At 37.0% G+C, this 22,892-nt stretch overlaps 1 protein-coding gene across 2 annotated transcripts; it reads right to left on the bottom strand.

Annotated features, from left to right (window-relative positions):
• Nucleotides 1-1,865: 1,865 nt before the first annotated feature.
• Nucleotides 1,866-22,420, bottom strand: tmc1 (transmembrane channel-like 1). 2 transcript variants are annotated; one of them, XM_088630107.1, is made up of 18 exons: nt 22,198-22,420; nt 21,134-21,286; nt 20,026-20,116; nt 19,670-19,751; nt 19,134-19,240; nt 16,666-16,764; nt 15,690-15,832; nt 14,710-14,854; nt 13,883-14,077; nt 11,736-11,915; nt 11,115-11,267; nt 9,534-9,662; nt 7,685-7,752; nt 6,842-7,081; nt 5,317-5,442; nt 4,791-4,869; nt 3,507-3,630; nt 1,866-2,851 (listed from the first exon to the last, which is right to left on the bottom strand). In XM_088630107.1, the coding sequence occupies exons 2-18, from the start codon at nt 21,157-21,159 to the stop codon at nt 2,622-2,624; spliced, it is 2,217 nt and encodes a 738-aa protein (XP_088486233.1). In that variant the 5' UTR covers nt 21,160-21,286; nt 22,198-22,420; the 3' UTR covers nt 1,866-2,621. The 2 variants fall into 2 exon arrangements, with proteins under 2 accessions (XP_088486233.1, XP_088486234.1); XM_088630108.1 differs by lacking the exons at nt 19,134-19,240; nt 19,670-19,751; nt 20,026-20,116; nt 21,134-21,286; nt 22,198-22,420 and adding an exon at nt 17,259-17,372.
• Between the last annotated feature and the right edge of the window lie 472 nt (nt 22,421-22,892).

The raw sequence follows: 22,892 nt of genomic DNA, 5'->3' as shown, positions 1-22,892 counted from the left end.
GAAAGAAGAGGACGATGTGCATTAATCTGGGTTTGATAATGCCTCAATTAAGTGTGTTGATCTCCACATTATTGAAGGCTTCATGTCTGTCAGGTAAGCTGCTCGTAAATTAAGAAGCTCTGCTTCAGCAATCAGCAGATATGTGCGGTTAAACAAATATCCTCTATTTTGGCCATGCCAGGGAAGGCGGGAGATGACCTATTTGATCAGAACATGATTGTTACATTGCCCAAACTGTGGCTTCTCAGTGGTTCTTGACCACAGTGGAAAAGGCATAATGAGCTCCAGGTAGAAACAAAGGCAGGTGCAAAGAGTGGCCAGTGTTTGGAACACAGTGCCTATTAAAGGTGAACTTGTTTCCTTCACATCTGTAAAAAATACTGATCGACTAGTTACTAAAATAGGCCTCCTCTCCTTTGTAACTTTTCTTTTGTCTCTGTGGCTACCTTAGGAACCTGCAATGGATATGCAATGAATGCACCTGTTGGAATATAGAAACATAGCAAGTGTAAAATGTAAATTAGGGTTTAGGAAAAAGTGAATTTGACATGAAAATTTAAATATGAAAAATGCTTCAAAGTCTCTGGCCAACCATAGAAAGGTCCAGGCGAGAAGCACGTATGGATTTGGTTCAGGCTCAGCAAGGCCTGGTTATGGGTTGCCATATGGTGAGAGAAGAAGAGAGGGTAGAGACTCAAAAACTAAATATTTTCAGTCCCATTTATTTAATAAGGATAGTATCTTAGAAGCTTGGCTGTGTTTAGCTTTAGCTTGAAAAATACAGAAAACCTGCGAATGGAAGATTAAAGTTTTGGGAAGATTTTGATGCCTACTTTACTTGCTGTTGTATTTCCATACATTATTTTTTTCAACAGGCTGTACTTTACGGAAACAGTGGTAACCTTTTTCAGCCTCATGCAAATTAATAAAAGTTGTAAAATGAAGCACAGCAGTATTAAATATGAACATTTTATTATAAAGGGTTAAAATTATTGTGAAGCCCTAAGCTGTTAAGTTAAAAGGGTGTTTTATAAAAAGTAATGATTTTGTGATCGCAAACACAGACAATTGTCCATTGGTCAACATGTCAAGCCAGAATGGTAAACTTGACAGATGTTGAATGCATCCCCTTCCACACCACAGTGTCGCACCAAATAATGGCACGCGTCAAATCAGCTAACAGTCATGGGTCCCCACGAGCACGATCGTTCTCAAGACGCTGGTGTTCACAAATCTTTTGAACAGAGTAAGCGCTAATCTTTCATTTGCTTGTAATGAGCCTGCCTAACCAATGATCTGATTTACTCAAGAGTATCAGGCCCTCTTCACTCGTGGGCCTTTCTCAGTTTGAATATAACACTGCTCTCTGCTGAAAAACAATGTTATTTTGACTGTGAAATAAATACTTATTTTGGCAGTGCAGTAGCTCTGTGGCTAAGGATCTGTGCCTGTGGCTGGAAGGTTGCCGGTTCATATCCCGTGGCCGGCAGAGGAATCTTACTCCGTTGGGCCCCTGAGCAAGGCCCTAACCCAAACTGCTCCAGGGGTGGAATAATCTTATCTTATTTGTGAAAAAGCAGTTATACCTCCACTCTCATATGCTCAGAAAATCCAGTTCCCCAGGTGAAAAAATATTTACAAATAATTGACATTTTTCTTTTACATTGTATATTACCCTGATAACCTCCATGTCCTGCTGTAGGCAAAATTACATGGGAAGGTGAGGAAAAGGCTAGCAGAGAAGTGTTAATAGTCTCTGCTTCCTGTGTAAATAAAAAATAGAAATAAGTTAGAACATTTAAAAAGCTTCCAAAAAGGTTGGACTATATATGTCCTTTTAAAAAAAGTTTCTTATTCACACTGAGTGGGATTTCACTTTTTATTCATCTCAAGTGCATCTCAATTTGTAAGTAAAAAAGGGTCCCAACATTCGTGAGGGTCTGGTACAGAGAACAGGCACAAATAGGCAGACTGACGTACAGTAATGTACAGTATTACTATGTCCAACACTATATACTTTCACATAATCTACTACAGTATATAGTACCTGTGGTTAAAAGAAATAGGTAATCCTCCCCTATATGATAATTAAAGTGGTGATGTATTGGCTTTAAGTTAATTTAAATAACGTTGATCAACTAAAACAACAGGAATCACAATAGAAATGACAGGAATCTGCTCAAATAAAAACCATGCATCCCTGCGACCGGCAGATGTCTGCATTTTCTCCTTCTGCCTCCGTGATTAATGAAAACGAAAAGTAATGAAAAAGGCAACAAAACTGCCTGTAAAGTCATCTCCAGCCTGTCATTCCCCATGCCACCGACACAGGAACGGGACTGTTCTTTACAGTATAAAAACAAAACCACTGTAGATATGGAACCAGGGAGAAACTCACTCACTAGCTGGATTTTTCTCACAATCCTAGTCTGTTAAACTGCTAATTTGAAAACTGCGGTTAAAAAAAAACTTTTGGCTCGGTTTTATTCTGCTCTGCTCTTCTGCCACGGAAGAGCCCATCTGCCAGAGTGAATCGCGAATTTGCGAACGTTAGATATCAAGACCCTACTGTACCAAGGAAATGATGTGACTCGTTGTAGTGCATGTCCATGTAAACTATTTCAATACCGGTATGTATTCGGAGATCTTGGCATTCTAGGACCCGGATATCTTGGGTTTCCAGGTAAATACCCCGACATTCCTTGTCCCCTAGACACTGGCGGTCTCGTCAGGGCAATACGGGGTGGTGGGAGCCCTGCGTGGCGCAGTCCTCGTCCTTTTGGAGGGTACAGTTGCCCGTTGTTCTGTCCAGGACAGGATCTTTCCCCTTCTCTGCTTGCTACTTTCTTCTCTGACAAAACAAAGAAGTGGTCCCCAGTATCATTGATCACCTCATCAGCAAAGAATGGGAACACAGGAAAACTGCCATATTTTCTTTCTTTTTTTTGCATACGGAAAAGGGAATAGAAAGATGATTGGACTCGAAATTCACAAAGGATAACAGAATATGACGATTTAAGGACAGTGATTAATTTTCCTCTAACGAAGATTACCAAAGATGTTAATACGATACTCATATTTCAGTATTGACTGACAATGCCTTAGATAACAAGTCTTCTGATGGAATTCTTTAAACTATTTAGATCATATGAAATACTTTTAAAAGTACTGTAAAGTACTAGTCAAATTAATTATTTATAATTATTTGACTAGGGTCTATCCCTTGAAAATATTTATATTAAAATTAATATACTCTATATATAAATATATAAGATACTTAATATTTTTATTTAGAAGGATAAGGGTTCTAATAAAATTTTATTCTGAGAGAATTATTGAAATTTGCATGTGTGCGTTTTTTTATATTTAAGAAGATCCTTTTTAATAGTGTGAACATTTATATAACCCAGTCTCTGTCTTTATCTCAAACTATAGTAGATCGACACTAAATATGTAAATGTTACAAAAAATATAACTTTGTATCCTACAGTATGAGAACACCTTACCTTTTGTGCTGTTCTGTGATGGTCTGCTGTCCGGTTTGTTTTGAGCTGCTTTTTTAGCTTCTTCTAAATCACTAGCTGCCTTTAAAGCAGCTTTTTTGTTCTTCTTTTTATTTTCTTCATTTTGCTACATTAAAAGCCACAGAAAGTATAATTAAGACAACCACATCTGCTTTTTATGAACTGGAAACATACTCTTGGATAACGTTATTGGAATGCACGATGCAGAATGTCACACATGTGCTGCAAGCTGGATTGCATGCCTCTCTTTCAGAAATTCTATTCCCTCAGAATATCAAAATACATAGATCAATGTAAAACTTGTATTTATTGTATTTATAAAGGGGAATGCAGTATGCCCAAATGCAGTATGGGATTATAAATATATTTATATTTTTTATACATCCCTTACTATAGGTGACTGATCAGTTCAATTGATTCAATTCTCACCCTCTGATAGCAACAACTGTGCTCCAAGGTGTTGGTGATTTTTTGTATTAATGAAAAAATGAGATTCAAGCTAGTGGGTTAATCCTGATGTTACATAGCTAGCACAGTTCTCAGTATAAAGAAGCATACAAATATTGTCTATTGCGCTATCGATCCCAAAGGTTCCCAGAGCAGATCCTTTCACATCTAGATCAGTCTCCATTTCATCCACTACTGATGTGCTGCACCCACCCACGGGAGGTGAGCCGCAGATCAGCTGAACAAATAAGAAATTACTTAACCGATTGAATGAATTAGTAGCCTTAGGGAGAGCAGGTGGCAGATGCCTAGGATGGAATTTAGCCAGGTAAATATTCAAACCTTTCAAAAAGTACCATGGCAATCTTTAATGATCACGCAGGTTTAATGTTTCATCGGAAAGACAGCATGGTCTTCCTAGTCACCATACTGCGGCTGACAGAGCAATACTACCTAATGTCCCATTAGCATCACTTGCTAACTCCATCTGGCTTTCCTTGGAAGTCACCCCTCCCAATACTGAACATGTCCAGCCTCTCAGATCTAACAAGATCGGGCCTACAGGTTGATAGCATGGCTACCACAGTTCACACTCCCCTTCTATAATCAAATCAGAGTAGTAATAACCCCTTCAATGACTAGTTATGTGCATTGTGAAAAATTCATATCTTGAAATCTGTGACAAAGCTCCTCAATCAGGTTTTAAATTGGCTTTAAAATGTAGAAAAACAGGGCAAAATTTCCAGTTATTAACATGGCTCATTTTGTGTGAAATGTAATTCTGAAATAATTCAGCAACATTCAGTATAGAGTACTTACCGTCTGAAGTTTCTTTTTTAAATCAAGGTTGGCAGCCTTGTATGCCTTAGATGTTGACTGCAGATAATAGATTGCCAATCTTTGATAACAAAAAAATATTAACATTTTATATAAAACTATAGTATATAAAATCTATTTTAAGTGCTGGTTAAAATAAAAGAGAACAAGGACAAATCAGTTGTAAGATAATGGCACTTTCATGTATTTGCTAAGAAACTCTGAAAGCAAAATTATTTTCAAATGGTCTTGTAGCTGGAATGTTTGGTTGAAACTGTAAGGAAAGGGTAAGATGCAGACCAATACTCTAATCAATCACCTGTACTCTATACAATAAATACAGGACTTTAGTCTAACATGTCAGTATCCTTTTTATAAATGACCTTGAACCAAATTCACTGAAACTGCTAAGGTTAGCATCTGGTAGTCAGAAGCTAATTGGTTCCTTTTATAAAGGGCTAACAACTACCTCATTCATGTGTGTTAAAGTCAAAAGTGTGATTAAAGTATACATCAAAGATTGACTTACACCATGAGCAGTATGAATGGAAGAATCAATCCAGGGTTTGATACATAGCTGAAGACCTTCCCAAACCAGGCTGGAAAATCATTTTCTAGTGTCTCTTGAATGACGTCAAACATCCTGTTTTTCCCACTGAAAAAAAGGGATAATTGTAGGACTTTATTTACCATACTTTTTAAAAATGTGCTTATGACAGGCCTACCTCCTCACAGATACTGTAGCTCACGAGATTTGAGGACAATCACAATGGACAGGTAAAATATTTGTGCTGGGAGACTTAAGTCTCCCAAAATGTCTTCTACGCAACAACAAAAAACTATCATAATGAATCCCTTTATATACCACACTAGTCTAAGTTAAACCGATGTGAATGTGAGGCTCTAGGAATGAGGCTCTTAGCCCTTCACCAATTATCTAATTCATCAATTAACTCATTACATGCGAACCTACAGACAAATAGAGGCCTAAACGTCTTCCAGCTGCAAGTCAGCTGAAACTATTACCTTTTTACTCGATAAAAGGCATTTTTTTTCAATTCTTCCATCCATAGGTAAAATTCATAAAATGAAGAAATTGTGGTAAACCCCCCCAAAAAAACTGAAAAGCAAAACTACTGTAGACTGCAGTTATACAGAAGAACCCTCCTACCACTTCAGCAGTCACAGACAGACTAGCATAACTGAATAACCTGGAAAGCTTTCAAAACTTTCAACTTGACCCTCATGCTTAGAACAGCAGTGGGTTTTGGTGTCAATTTGGATCAAACCGCTATACGTGCGTGATGAGCATTTCTCTGGTATTGGAGTCTTTTTAAGAAGCAATTATGCCTAAATCCCTTAGCCTTGGTGTTGGGTTAGTACATAAGTAAGAACAGTCAAATAATTTAACAACAGAGGTTGTAAAATATGTGGATTATGATTGAAGAGTACAGTTAATAGTTTAAAAAAGCTTTATTATAGAAAAGAACTCCAAGTAATCTTTTGTGTTCACATTAAGTAAATAATGCTTTCATGGGTCATTATACAAAGACATGTTGGGATGTTGTGGAATGTGCTCTTAAGCACTCAGGGGTTGCACAAGTTTGTATCAACCCTTGAAGGGGAAAATAAAAAATAATTAAAAGGGAAAGCAATGATAACACACGATAAACTGGGCAACATACTCATTTTGCACAGGCAAATTCCTTTATACACTGTTTCCTTACAACATTTACTTATTAGTAGGAGTGAGTGTGGTTGTGTGCTGGAAATGGGACTTCGCTGAGCTGTTTCTGAAGATGTAGGTGCCGGTCGGAGCTCAAGAGCACTGTAGACCTATCTTACAGTGCCCTCTACTGGAGTTGCATTGTATCAGTCGTACAATGGTAAAAGTACAGTATAACAGGAACAAGTGAAATTTAATTCCGCCCAGGAAAGCAGAAAGTAGAAACGCAGCTGTTTCTGCTGTAGAGCTTTTTCAGGGGTGAACCAAAAGCTTCCCACTTGACCTTCGTCATTCGGATCAGGAGATCCGCTTTTCTCCTGAAGCTCACCTGAAGGGCCCGCAGTCGAAGGAAGGCGGGATGGAAACGATGGTGTACACGGTGGGCAGTGTCGACAGGAAGAGGATGACGAGCAGCATGGCCATGTAGAAGTTGTTGGACCCAGAGGCTTTGAACACTCGCTCCTGAGGAACGTTGCAGCACATTACAGCCCAGCACTGCAGGTACATGGACACATGCAGCCGCAGGACATTCATGGCCGGGAGGCAGGGAGCGTAAAAGGCGCCCATCCTACCGAGAAACGCCGAACACAGCCGACAGTTAACGACGCAGTACTTAATCCACAGTGTTTCAGCGAAGTTGTCCCCAGATTGTTAACTACGTGTATATCTTATCATTAAATATGTTTACACATATATGCAGTATGTGATATGATATTTGTACTTATATACACATGAGGATAAGGTTAATTCCATTATTTTTTGAGGACCCATACTGAAAAACGCAAATTATTACATTCTATTGATTTAAGTGTTTGCTTCTTTATATAATATCTATTTAAATATTGCTTAAACAGTATATATAGACATATTAGATATATATGGTATCTTACACTACCTTTCCCTTGCTAATTTTACACATTTGTAACATAAGTTAAGGATAAACCTATTCGTAGAGTTTTTACTATCACGGATGTTAGGATGTCCATATAAATTATCCTGTTGGGAGGACATGCTAGTGCTTACTAGTCTGTCATTATTATATTGCTTTTATGGTACGTTTGGTTCTGAACAGAGCTCATAGTCACGTATCTTTAATAAATGATGCTGCATTGTATATTAATTGGTTTATCTGTGGTACTGTGATACAAAATCATGAAACATTTTTTCATACCATATCATTCCTTGATTGAAAATCAGACCAAGTACATTCCCACTGATATCAAACTCCGAGTAGGATGGCTTTAATTGAGAAAAAAGAAAATAATGAGAGAATTAAGAATATGTGACACAATATAAAGTCATTTCTAAGTTAAAGGGAACTGTTTAATAGAAATTAGATAAAGAGTTGTATCCTCCAGATTATGTTTAACATGATTTACCTCTGGTGTTTTTAATCTTTTGATCTGCATCTTCTGGTCTAAATCCTAAATGGTGTTTTCACACTTTGCCAAATGAGGACTATTCAGAATTACAGGTTTATGTATTCCTATGTTCTCTATTTTTCATATAAATTAGGTGTGTATTAATTTATGTTACTTTTTAAATATAATTAAGTAAATTATCATAATAAGTATAAATTAATAATACTTTAGCATAATTAGTAAATTAGTAATAATGAAACATCCCTACCTTTTGGAATGAACAGAGCTTTGGAATAATGTTTTCCACTTCTTAAAGGCATTAAACTACAATTTATTATACTATATCAAGAGTTTGCCTGTCAAATTCCTAATGGAGCACCCACCCATAAAAAGGTAACAAAACTGAAGTAATTACATGTCAGTACATCTTGATTTTTTTACTTGAAAGGTTGGGGTTGGGATTATTGCATCTAAAGTAGAGGGTCATAGGACTTTTAATATCGTTCATCATAACATGGATATGTATTAAGTACACCAATCTTCTTAATTCATGTTGTCTAAATTAGTCATGTTTGTTGATGACAGGAAAACAACAGGTTTAGCAAAGACTGCAAAACTGCAAAAGGAAATTCAAAATGATTTGTAAATGAATTGAGATGATGTAAACTGGAAAAATATAGTCAAGTGCAGAGTGTTACATACAGGCTGTATAAACATAAGATGAGAAACCTTGAAGAAGCTGCTTAAGAAAAAGATTTAGGAGTTTACGTTGCCACCTCATTTTCATCTTCTATATGGACAATGAAGGAAAGCAAACAGAATCTTTGGATATATACTGAAAAGTGAAAAATGCAAATCAAGAGATGTTATGTTACAGTTGTACAATGCACTGGCCTATCCTCATGTAAAATACTGTGTACAGCATCACTGTGTATTTTGGTCACCATAGTCCAAAAAAGAAATGGCTGTTCTGGAATCAGTGCAGAGATAAGCAACCGGATGCATTCCTGGATTTAAAGGAAAGTCCTACACTGACAAGATAAAATACTTTTTCTGAACCCTGAACTTCAAGGGATTTGATTCCAGTATTCGGAATTGAAAAGGGCATTGCCAAAGTCAACCCAACAGTGGACACAAATGGAAACTAAAGTGAAGTGCATTTTAAAACACTGAAGTGCATTAAAGAAGGAAAGGTCTTTCTCCTTCATACAAGAGGTATTGTGAGCTTGGGAGAAGCTACCCATTCTTGTTGTTGAATTAGATGTCCTACCTTCTGTCAAGAAACAGCAATGTGTGATCCTTGGATTTAATAGTTTCTAAGAATCAAATGAATAAGATGAGCCAAATGACTTCATCTCACTTGCAGTCTTTTTTTATGCCCTTAAGAACTGGTATCTACATTGCCCTCTACAGCACTGTACCTGTCTGGACATGCAAGTAAGGCACTGATTTTCGTGGCACATTTTTGAATTTAATACAAATTGTTTTATTGGCTTTTGTGACAGTATTACAAAGAAAGTCTCAACCTGTTTTTCATGTTCATAAACTTTTAATGGAGCAAGTGGAAGTGTATTTTTCTCTTTGTGGTATACTATGGTACATCTTATTTTAAAAAAACACATTAAACGGGCTCTAGACACCACAAAAAGAGATACTTACAAACCCATACTCCAAGTCCCAGCACCAGCAGTAATTGAGGAATCGTACAAAGACGGCTCTTAGAAAGTCTCCGATCAGGAGTGTTATATATGTGGTCATAGTGTCAGAAATGGTGAGCCGCACAAATTCCTATCAACACATTGAAAAAAGATTTTATAAAACATAAATAAAAAATAAATCAGATGTATTAAATTGACCTTTTCCGAAGATCATGTTTCTTATGGTTTATAATGAGTCGACAGCATGTTCCCCTTAAAAACACAAACTCATTACAGGTAGGAGGTTACAGATCAGATTTTTAGATGTGGTTAGATGTGGAAGACAACTTTACATCGTTATCTGAAGACTTTTTTAATTTCTTGTTAATTCTTTTAAACTGATACTGTGAAACAGAATTTAGATTAAATTCCACAGAAATGAGACACAGATATCAGTGTAAAAGGGCATTCTGGACTGATCTGATTATTACTGAGAGAGCAACATTAATGAAGTATGACTTCTTGTCTCCCTCCTAACAAATAACTATGGGACAGAGATTTAGGGACATTTTTCCCATCAAGTCACAAACTTAGACTGTCTGAAACTCAATACAGAAATTATTCCCCCAAATTCTATTGAAAATCCTTCTTCTATTTACAAAACATATCATGTTTAAGACCAATTCTTTCTCTTATTGATGCTGAGAAACTAGTTCAGTCCTTCATTTCCTTAACACTAAACTACTGTTATGTTTTGCTACCTGGATCTTCAGAAATAACTCCAAAAACTACAATATGTCCAGAAATGTACTGCTCAAGTGCTGACCATTCTAAAAAAATCTAAACATACTGTATTTCTCCTGTGCTGAAAAAAGCTACACTGGCTACCAGTTTCTTTAAAATTATTTTGTTATCCAAAGCCACTGCACAGTCTGTCTTCTGTTTACTTACTTCTATTTAATGGCCTTCAATACCTAACATATGCCTTTCTTTCATAATTTATGCATTGTATTGTGTTATAGGAGAGTAGAGTGCCTTGAGAATTCTCTAATAGAAAGGTATTGCATATGAATTAAATTGATTGATTACAATAGCTACTGGTGATTTAATATACCATGTAATTCTAATGTTTGTATAGGAGCTTTCTTTGCTAAATTTAATTTGTTTTACATGGAGATTACCACCTAGCCATTTTGTATTTTAACTAAATTAATAGATCACCCACCTAGCTAGAAGTTTCTACAACGACGAAACAACTCCAGATCAGTGATGATCTACTGATGTTGACGCTAGTGAAGCTGTAAAATGTATTATTACATCAAAGTAACGGAGCTGTAAATGCTTGTCTCCTTATCAAAGAAAAGCAGTCTTTGCTATAGTAACATGGTAACTCTTTGCAATGTTATTCTGTACAAGGGGGTTGTGTTCAACAATATATGCATTGTCATTCAAAGTCATAAGTAGTAGCATTGCAGGGTTTTGTGTCTTCACTTAACAAAACACCCAGATAAAGACATCTCAATGAAAGCTTGAAACCATGTCAGTCAGTTGATTCTCTTGACCTGCTGTAGAAAGCAGTGTTATATATAGAGTCGTCTGTTACCTGCCCCACCATGGTTTCCCAGCACGGACCCCTTGGCACGTCAGCAGGATCCACTTGTATCGGATGGGCAGTAGCATTCCCAGTTGAAGTCCCATTGTAAAGACCCGCTTCCCATATTGTCATATTGAACTTGACTATTTCCTCCTCTTCTCGCTACAGAATATGAATATAAAGCAATTCATTATCACAGTAGTCAGAAAGATCTTTCTCTCTTTCTCTCTCTCTGCTGTATCATGTCATGATATACAGTATTAAAACAACAAACTACTGTAAGCCATATTATAAGCCTCTCTCGAAAACATTAGTTTGGGATCTTTCCAGCCAGTGGTTACAATTATTTTTTCATTTTTTTGGTTTTCATCTTTCATTAAAATATATTTATTTACCATTTAATTCTAATTCTGATTATATGGACTCGGATATTCATAGTGTAATGATCTGATTCAATCTGCATAAGAGAACGATGGGGTATCAGTAATATTACCTTGGGGAAATGCTTATCATTACTATATAGTCTAAAGATTAAATTGAAATCTTTAACTACATATAAAAAAATGGAAATGTATAACTACACGGTAAAACTATGGAAATCTTTAAGTACATGTTTAATATTAGACTCACTTTAAGATTGATCTCATCCATGAGAGCAATAATAAAGGTGTACAGGTTTCCTAGAAAAAGGGCAAAGATGCGTCCAAGCTGCCACTGCAGAGCGATTCGAGGGTGGTAGTTCTCCAAAGCACTGATGACATCGAATAATGTTGGACAGAACATTCCTAACAATGACATCACCATATTCACCTGACAAAGGAAACACAACACAACACAGTCCTTTACATGTCTGAAGCATTTAAATCATTTCTGTCTAAAGTCAATTTTATTAAAGTCCTCGAGATTAAAAAAAAGTGAGGAACAATTTACTTCTCCTTTTGTGGAATGTTGGAGAAGATATTGTAATAATGAGTAGATAGATAAAAATGTTGTGGAATTCATGCTTTGTCATAGGGTGGCAGATGAAGACAAGATGTAAATTTTTGTTAGAACTACATTTCCCAGAAAGCAGTGGGGGGGGGGGGGATGACCTGCCATCTTCTGTCTTCTGACCAATTGGAGGAAGACCATTTGTTGTGTAACAGTTAAAACCAGGAAGCAGGAAGCTTCTTGTCTGGCCATTGACCATTAACACAGGAGGTGAGCAGAGCCTCTGAGAGCCTCTGAGAATACATATGAACGAGGAAGTGACTGAAGGACTGACAGACCCCAGCATGTGTTGTGAGCTTTTTTATTTGAGAAATTTTTGGAAGGTGTCTGAGAAGGGCTGGCCCTAGCTTTTTTGAGGCCTTAGGCAAAATCTTGGAAAGGGGCCCCTCCAGATCACAATTTGTGCATACAATAAATAATTTAATTATATAATTAGAAAACCTTTATTAACCAGATTTGAAGAACACATAATAAATACGTTACAAACAAGAACAAGAAGCACAAATTTTACAAGGATAACATGTATTGTAACATTGAAAGTAATAAATAGGTAAATTATAGCAAATCATAGCTTACAAATCATTGCACTGAAACCTTTGCACTGAAAAGGAATTGTAGAAATTGATACAGGTATGTAATTAACTAAGTGCACTCAGTAAAAGGTGAGATCAGAATGTCTAACCATATGGGAATGTTTTATAAAAAAACATTCTATAAATAAGATTGCCTAGATTTTCAGGAGGCAACACCATCAATTACAGCTTCATGATAGTAGTCAACACACTGCAGGATTGATGCTCATGATGACCAGTCCACTATGGTGGTCTTGTGCCATGGCTGACCCGAGGTATGTTTTATCAACATCAAGAACCTCCTGTCTGCTCCTGCCACTGTCACTGGGAGAGCGACTGCAATCTGAAGGGGTACAGGTTGAGTTTACAACACCCCCATTTAATAAAACACAGAGAACCCGCAAGGAAAACAATGCATTTCAATGCTGGTTATGTATTATCACTGAACAGTCTTTTTTTACTGTTCATTTGCTTTCACGCTTTTGTTTGGCCGAGAAGCGTCAATATTTAGTCAGGGGACCCACACAGCATACTGTATGTACAATGGCAGGATACTTGAATCTGCTAACTTCCAGTAAAACACCTCAAGTAGGCTGTGTGTCCAGTTTGAAAATGTGATATGTCTACCATTTACTAATTACATGGATCTGACAGACTCAAAACCAAATGAAATACAAATAACATTCATATGCATATTATGCATTATTACAAAGACTGGAGCATACCTCTGTCTTGAAACCACTTATCCTGGTCTTCTTTTCTGCACTTTAGAAACATATTAAGTTAAGACATAATCCTCAGTTAAGATTGGTCATTTGTCGACTGGTCTTCCATTAGGATAATTCACAGCGACAACAGAAAGTGTCGCTATAGTGACTTGAGGGGGCCCTCAACAACATCAGTTGCCCAGTTCACCTATGTTTCTGAGAGAGATTTGTGTTGAAGCTGTGAAGCAGTTCAGCTGCCCAGCTGCATTCATAGAGTGAAAAGGTTTAGTTAGAGCTCAGACAGAGCTAGACTTTTCTTTTTGCTTAATTTTTTCTTGCACTTTTAAGAACACTTTTTGACAGGATTGCTGCATTTGTGTGTATCGTTTCCCCAAGCCCTGCCTATTAAAGGATCTCTGTTACCTGAGTATGCCAGGGCCACAACCCCCACAAAAATCCATTCACGTTTGACTTTGATGGCTAGTATTCATCATGCGTTTCAACTTACTTCATTCCTTTCCCACCAGCCGTAGTTCTCCAGGCCTTCCAGAGCAAACTTCTGAGACCTCCTCACCACAAAATAGATGAGGTATCCACTCCCAGCGAGGCAGCAGAGTACGAGAAAGTTAGCAAGCACTCGCAGAAAGCGAGTTAAATGAATGTTTTCTTCTTTACGGCTTTCCTGCTCTTCAACAATGGATTCCTGTGAGGAAAAGAAAAGCCATTTCAGATTTTAAAGAGACCTGTGCCCTTCTCTGAAGCAAAAACAGTGGCAGTCGGCATTAACAGTGGCAGCTTTTACACAGCACAAGAAGACAAACCAGTGAATATAAGGAGAATGCACTCAAAGCTGAAATGTAGTCTCCTTCAGGTGGTACTGAGGTGCCAGTTCTGTCTAAACTTTGGAACCTTAAAGACTAGACTTTTTATCCCAATATAGTCACAGTCAAATCCAATACAGGTTCTTTGAATTCATCTGTCACCTTACTTTTTCTCCTCAAAATAAAGTTAACATTTTCTTCATCTCCCAAGTCTCACCTTGTCCATATTTATGATCAAGTCAAATTCAGTTAATCTTTAAGAACAATTCAAAAACAGTTCCAAAGGTTTCTATTGTATTTTATTATCATAGTTCTTGAATATATAAGTGTTTTTTTTTCCATGCACTATGAACTACTAGTAACATGCATGCAGTTACTGATTTAAAGATTACTAAAGAAATTGGGCTTTAAAGGAAGCACATTTCTAAAATAGTTATGTGTAAGCTCTAATTGCAAATTCTATAATATAGAGAAAAGGTAGTGACAGATTAAACTTGTTTTAGTCGTCAGATACCTTAAAGCTAGTGGTTATAGAAGCAAACTTGTTGTCTGCTGTCTCAGGATTGCCAATGAGGTAATCCCAGCTGGTGAACATTTTCCAGCTGAAGTTGAAGCTTGTGTCATCACCTCCACCTTCTTCATTTGCATTCCGGGCCATTCTGTGGGAACCCAAAGCTCGCACATACACATTCATTTTTAACAGGTATCAAGACCAAAAATCGGCCTGGAACGATTAAATGGCATGATCATGGCTTTAACAACAACTAAAAGTTCACATTTGTCCTCATCTTAAATTTTAAACATATCTTAATAGTGGTAGTTAAAGTGTTCTTTGTGAAATTCTGAGAAGACACATGTAATATCTCCATGTGCAGACCATACAGTAATTGTCTACATTTATCAATAGTAAAACATTAGTTAATTAACTGATTAATTAATTAAAATTAAGCTTAATATATTAATTGTCTTGCATATTAAGAACTACTATATTAAGAAATACAAGAATAAGGAAATACATGGAAGCAAATATCAAAAGAAAGGTTTCCCAGGATTGGGCGCCAGTCCATCGCAGGGCAAGTGCAAGCCAGTCATACATGGGGACAGTTTGGAGGCCACGGTAAAGGCCGAGGGAGGAAATTTGGCCCGGACACCGGAATAATTCCCTGGTATCTTTAATAATGGAATCTTTAATGACCACTGAGAGTCAGGACCTCGGTTTAAAGTCTCATCCGAAAGACAGGAGAATACATTACTACCAAAATAAAGTAAAGTGCAGCATGTATGACATTTTATCTATCTTATGAACAAACTGTGATATTTAGACCTTTTTCTAAATCTAAACCAATATTGACAACCTAATGTGTCTCCTGGCATGATAAAAGCACTAGTCAGTGCAAACGTTGTGCTGATCCCAGCCAGTTTGAGGTGTTGAAATGATAAATCTAGGTGTTTTGCTATGTGGGGTATATTTAATGTGATGCAATGAATACTCACGTTCTTATTACTACCATGAAGCTGTAGGCAATTGTTCCAACACCCACTAGAAAGTAGGACAAAGGCATTCGGAACTTAAGCCATCCAACAGCACGCTGATTGTTGTAGTAGCCGTAGAACAATACTGAGTATTGCGCATATCCCTAGAAAGCAATGAACAGAGCCATCTCCAGCATGTTTACTTGAACACAAAGCCTTGCTTCAGATAACCAAAACTGAAATCCAAGCAGTAATATTACCTGTTATTACCCGTTATTTGTGCTTAAATCTGTGAGATGCATATATGCATTGAGTAAACATAAGTACTTGAATATGTCTAGACATATTTCCATCCATTTCTTTCTTCTAGACAATGTGGGGAAGCAATAAAAGGGAATATTATATCACAACTATGCAATGCATTAGTAAAATCTCATTTAGATACTGTGTAAAAGTCTGGTCAACAAGATACAAGAAAGATATTGCTGCTCTAGAATTAGTCCAAGAAGCGCAACCAGATACATTCTGGGGCTTAAAGAAAAGTCCTAAACTGACGGGATTAAAGAATCCCTTTTTAGTCTCAAACAGAGAAGACTAAACTGGAGGGAATCTGGTTCAAGTATTCAAAATCCTCAAGGACTGGCAAGGTCTTTTCCATGATCTTCTTCAGAATCAACAGTGAAAGATGAACTAGAGGATACAAGTAGATTGGAGGCTTTTCTTTAGACAAAGCGCTACTGGGGTATAGAACAAGCAACACAACCATGTTGTTGAAGCTTACATCCTGACATCCCTCAAGAAATGGCTGGATGAGATCTTTGGACCAATAAGCTACTGAAACAAACCAGAGGGATCAAATGGCCTCCTCTCATTTGAAACCATTCTTTTTGCTCTTAAATATAACATTTCTAGGGAGAGTTTGTGCTCTTTTTAATGAAATATTTAGAATTCACAGAGGGGGCAGAATAAAATCCAGAGTTGTTATAAAGATTCTCACCCCAAAATCCCACAAGACAGCAAAGTCCATAGCAGTGGCCTCCTCACTCCTAGGGACAGTCTTCCTAGGCATGCTTCCATATGGCTTTCCCATTAAAGCCTTCAAATGAAAACAGTTTCATATAGTTTCATATGTATGTACATCCATGTTTCATGGTCTGATGCACTGGCAAATATACAACTTTTCATCACATCTTTAACTAGTAGTTAAGCATTTCTGCCTCAGAAATTGAAAGTACATTTCATTCAAGAGTCGGTCAGGAAACTGATTTCTAACGAGGACAAATGAGGGGGAAAGGAAACTCTGTACCACCACATGGAACACCATAGAAGAGTAGCATTGCAGGAACAGAGGCATGCTGGTGTGCTGGTCTGGACAGGCTTTATAAACAATGACTGCACACACCTCTTGTCTTTCTTTCTAAGGCAGTTTTCTTTACTATGCTCAAGTAGGGAGCTTGCATCAACATGCGTAGTCTGCAGAGGCATAGGTAAAGGTTCATTCCACTCTGAAAGGTAAGGAAACCTTTACCTTTCTCAGCTGCTGTTTACAAGTAAAAAAAGGTAAAAGGTAAAAACAAATTGAAACACTACCTTTCAGCTGTGGAGCCTTCTTCTCACCTGAAAAGAACTCCATAGCTGAAAGGTAGTTTCTGTTTTTTTGCCTTTCATCATGGGATGAACCTTTTCCTGTTCCTTTGCAGTTTTTTTACTGGTCTTCTGTCACTTCTACCCCCTAAACTCCTAAACTCCACCTCTTAAATCCTTCTCAAATTACACCCCTCTGATTTGCTCTGAACTGAAAATACTGTCACCATTTGAATTTTGCACACAGCTGCTATCTAAATGTTGGTTGAAACTACAGCTGCTTCCCTGTTTCTGTCTCAAAGAATTGTGATATCATTTGTTAAGTCATTTTCTATGTCAATGTTATGTCATATTTTATGTTGTCTGTTATGTCATTTTGTCGTGTGAGGAAAACGCACCAGTAAGCATTTAATTGTACTCGGGTACATGTGACAATAAACATGAACTTGAGCAAGAAATGAACATTTGAATAAGAAGGAGACTGACGTTTTAGCAGATATTTTTTTAATGAGGATGACATTCACTAGTTCCAGCATTTGCAACCATTATCCAGGTTTCTGGACTGCTCTTTGTTGTGATATTTCTATCTCCATACCAGAAGACCAAGAGGACCAAGTTCACCCAATGCATAACTGTTTCTCCTCAGTGTCAAAATAAATGGATTGGCTGCTTCTATCTTTCTTATAGGCTTTACCTCAATCATTAATGGTTACCTATAACAGTTAAGATGCAGATATTTTGTAAAACATTATTTAGCACAGTACGGAATATATTCTGCCTCCAAGATCAAAGGACTTCTTTAATTTTTCTTCACAGAGCGTGTGTGTACCCTAATAGACAATATTGTATGAAGCTCATTCCTGGTTCCCTCTGTGTGTACTGTGCAGATCGTACTGTGGGTACTTCTTCACCCAGGTTTTGGGAGTGCCTGGATATGGATATACTGAGAACCAAGGTACTTCGTTATTATTCTCTGTTCTAAGTAGTGATGTTCCCTGTTCTCTCAGCACTCTTACTAGACAATGACTCTAAGTTTTTCACAGATCTAGAATCAGATTCTGTTGACTACTCTGACAACAGCAAATAATTTCCTGGAATATGTTGGGTGCATCTGAATTTCCCACTGGCATCACTGACTTATTATGACCTATCTGACCTATAATGATATTATTTATACAGTCCAAAGCAGCAGTGGAGGAACGGTGGAAGGGTGGAGTTCTCCTGCTGACACATAAAGCCTTATTACATTGGGCTTGTAATGTATCTTTTTGAATTTATCTGTAGCAGAGCAGCTGAATTCTGGAGTGTCTATGTCGGTTTAAGCCACTAGAGGGCAGCATAGGAACTTCTGTTTAAAGAATAAAATATGCACATGAATTCACATAAGGTTGTAAAAGAAATCCTATGCAGGTGGTTTTAATGAGATTACTACCTAAAAAGATAGAGAACTCAGGACAGGCTGTCTAGTGTCATGATGCGATCAAGTCTTATCTCTAGGCACCTAAGTGGGTGGCACTGATGAAGCTCAGTGGTCCACTGTGCCTGTGCCTTTTTAATTGACTTTGTGTGTGTATGTACTGTCCAGCAGGCTCAAGGTTTCCACTTGTTTCTCAACTTAAGTGAAAATATGTGTTCTATGCTGATACAGCTGATGCCCAATAGTAACTTGTCTGTAAATAAGAGATAGTGCTCTGCTCCTACTATACTTGGTACCATCATCCACAGTCTCCTCTGTGTATTGTAATTGTGTTTTATCTTGTGTATCCAGGCAAAACAACCCTAATTAAATCTCACAGAAAGCCATGTTGTATGCACAATGCACTCTGAGGAGTTCCACACTTAGTATAATTGGAGTACCACCACCAAGGAAAGGTTTCTCACCTCTGGGACCATAACAAGGCCAAAAGTTAATCCAAACAACACCATATTGATTCCATACATCCATCTCAGGAAAATGAAATAGGAGGCAACAGAGGAACCAAAGTGGCCTGGAAGAGGAGAAGCTTGTGATGTTATATTACTAATCGATTATAATATATATTTAAGGTTTTAGATTGCTATTCAGAACAAAAAGTTTTAGAAATTAAAAATATGACAAACTCGATGCAATTACTATCACTAAATGTATTCAATTATAAGTGATAAGGACGATTTAATTATAACATATTGCAAATCATTTGATTCTTCGTAAATCAAAATGGGAGCAAACCACTCAATTCAGCATGTGTTTAATTCAATTCTTGTATGATCTTTCATAGAAAATGTTAAATTTACGACAGATAATGCAACATCAAAGGCATTTACAGGGCAACCACTGTTTACACCTTAGTTTGCTCATGGATTCCGGCTGGAATGTTAACAAAACTGTGTTTTTGGAACTACAAAGTGGCATTACATATTAGACTCAAAGACCTTACTTTCAATCTCTTTTATTTTCATTTCCCAAGGTATACAGGCAGTTCTAAAGTTTTCAAAATCACGCTGAAATTTCATCCATTTCTGAAAGAACAAAGATAATTTTTACTTTGGTCGCTAGATGGTGCTGTCGGAAAAGAAAAATGAAATCTTGGTCCTCAAGAACGCACAATTTACCATGTGAAATATTTTTTTACAGGTGAAATTCTTTTCATTAATAAAAACATATTGCTTCTATAATTGTATTGCGGAAAAAATGTTACTGGTTATTGATGTTATTTCTTTAAGCACAACCCACAGTTCAAATTTGACATTGCGGTTTCCTGATCTGAAAAACACGTTATTAAATTAACCTTACCTTTAGCATCATCACTTTGTAAGCATACAATTTTCTTCCTTTTCCCTTGCCGAGGGCACCTTCAAATTTTTCGACAAACTCCTGAGCTTCCCTGAGTGAGCATAAGCAGTGAATATGGGAAAAACTAATAAGATACTTAAAATTAAACTGGACACAAACATTTTCACACTGCAAAACAATATTCAAGTGTACCTACAGTATTCCATGTATAAATCCTACTGAGTCAGCTTTACACGCTGATATGGACAAATATTAACAAGGAAGACACAATTTTAATACGCAAGATGTCACTACACCCTGAATGTAACCAGTCCATTGCAGGGCACACACACACATAACAGGAGAAACCAATTAACCTGCAGACCTTTGGAAGATGGGAGGAAGCTGAAGCACTTAGAGAAAACCCATGCACAGGAACAACATACAAACTCCGCATAAAAGGTGTCCCGGAATGGAGGTGAAGCCAGAGCACACTAGTTGTAAGACAGTAACACTACCTATATAGTGCAATTTTATGTGGAATGAGTGAGTACAGTTGTGAAATTCAGCCCAGATCAGTTATCAATGAAGCCCCCTACGGGCCAGATACAGGTAATCAAAATTACACTGGCGTAGTTGTATTCTTATAGGGTGCAAAAATATCTTCCCACCACTGTAAAACATCTGTAACGGTATTATCTTGATTGAAAGGGGCTTGCAACATTTATTCCATGACTTTGTTTACTGATAATGTGACTGATTTTCTGATAAGCTTTAAGCACATTCAAAGCATTGCATCTTCGTACAGTAGTGATATCAATTTCACAATACCCAACCAGCGCTTGCATTATCCTTACAGCATTCATAACAGTTAATGTCATGGCTACCTTCAGAAGGCTGTAAGTCTTAGAGGACCAGTTTTCATAATAATGAGACTAAGGGGGCTTTGAGTGTCCCTGAAAATCTTACAATGTAAATCAATACATTGTTGTAAATAAGATAATAGTACATATATTATGTTCTAAATCATTCTTATGTTAATGTTAACATTGATCTGAATACATTGAGACAAGTCAACAATAAGGTTGTGAAAAAGAGTGTTGTATATTTATGATTACAAATCACCTACTTCAAAGTCTCAAGTTTCCTTTTCATTCGCCATGGTTTGTTTCTCAAAGTAACAATTAACTTCTTTTTTTCTTCAACTGCCTCCTTCAGCTTTGCCAATTCCTCCTCAGTAATGACTTCATCTTCTACTTCAGAAGATTCCTCAGAATCCGAACTGAAAGAGTAGACAGAGGAGGTCTGGATGTGGTATATAAAAATCATTTCTACATAAAAGAAAAATCATTATGTTTGATTGCAGTGTAATGAGCACATTGAGACAATCTTACTAAATGAGTATACTGATATTCTGTTACTCATAAATGTACTCATAACTATATGAAAGGAACTTAAGCATTTATACAATGAATCAAACACTACGAATAAGGTATTTTATATTGAAACGCACAAATCCAATACATTTCTAGTTTATAACTGTTGGTTCTACCAGGTAATCTTTTTCATTAAAAGTTTGTTAGATTATAAGCAAAGGGTTTTCATGGGAATATTGTATAATCAACATTAACAATTTTGTAGTAAGGTAGGATTAAGGCTAAGACTATAAAATAATATTAATCTCATCACTTTAAGAAGTTTCAGAAGTATTCCGTATAGAGATATTACATGGGCTTTTCTGGTCTGCTCTACGTTCCTCTTGATTTTCTTGGATAGAATTTGACCACAGTAGGTCCGACAGCATCATTAGGTCTAATTTTAGTTCTTCTACACAGCAGACATGTTTATTAGTGTTAAATGTACTGTATTCTTGCATACACATTTACTACACTGTTTTTACCATGCTTCTTAAATCTATTTCAAAACTAACATTTCTTAACAGCGTCATTATCTCCCTGGGAAGGAATTTATTCCAATGCTCTTCTTTCCCAACGGAACTGAAAAATGGATGAAAGGACTGTAGAGCTAGTCAATAGTAGTACTATTCTATCTGCTTTGTGAAGAGGACTTACCTCAGAATTCTACAAGGCACCATGCAGTTTATCTCTCATACCTCTCACTTTTGCAATCACTACTCAGTGGAAATTCTATGGAACTTACTTTCCAAACATCACCTACAGTATATGATCTTACCTGCACTCTACTTTCTTCTTGATTTTCTTTGCCTTTTTGTCATTTGTTTTTACATTTCCCTTTGTGTCCTTTTTCCCCGTTTTCTTGTCTTTCTCTTCTTCGTCGTCATCATCATCACTGTCTTCTGCCCCTCTCTTGGCACTTTTGCCCCTCTTTTTCCTCTTCTTGGGGTCTTCCTCTTCTTCAGAACCTCGCTTCTTGGCTCGTTCGTTCCTCGTGTTCTTTTTGCTCACGTTCCTCTTCCTGCCTTTTGCTGTTGCTCTTTCCTCTTCGGAGTCTTCCCCGATTTCCACTGTTCCCTTGGAGTGTCTTGTAGTGGGTCGCTTTCTCTGCTGCTTCTTCTCTTTCGAATCCCCTCCACCCTCATTTGAGTCTTCAACAGCTGAAATCAAACATAACAAAATATTATTGAAACATTCTGACTCAGTCTCATGAAGATTTACTTACACCAGATTTTGGACAGTGTCTGAGTGCTTCCATGATACAATAATCTCATTTCAGGAGCATACTTGTTCTAGCAAAAACATGATTTTTAAGGAAATTCTAGTATGATTTTAGAATCACATTTTGTAGAGTATTTTGCACAATTTGAGACATTATTTAAGACAAAAACAAAGATTAAAAAATAAAAAAAAAATTTAGAATTATTGTAGATGGAGATCCATAACCAGCCAAAAATCAGGGCTTATACATTT

The sequence above is a fragment of the Lepisosteus platostomus genome, chromosome 4, assembly GCF_059453375.1.
Source record: "Lepisosteus platostomus isolate fLepPlt1 chromosome 4, fLepPlt1.hap1, whole genome shotgun sequence".
Taxonomy (NCBI): Eukaryota; Metazoa; Chordata; class Actinopteri; order Semionotiformes; family Lepisosteidae; genus Lepisosteus; species Lepisosteus platostomus.
Note: the sequence above shows the minus strand (reverse complement) of the source record. Positions and strands in the feature narration are given on the sequence as shown.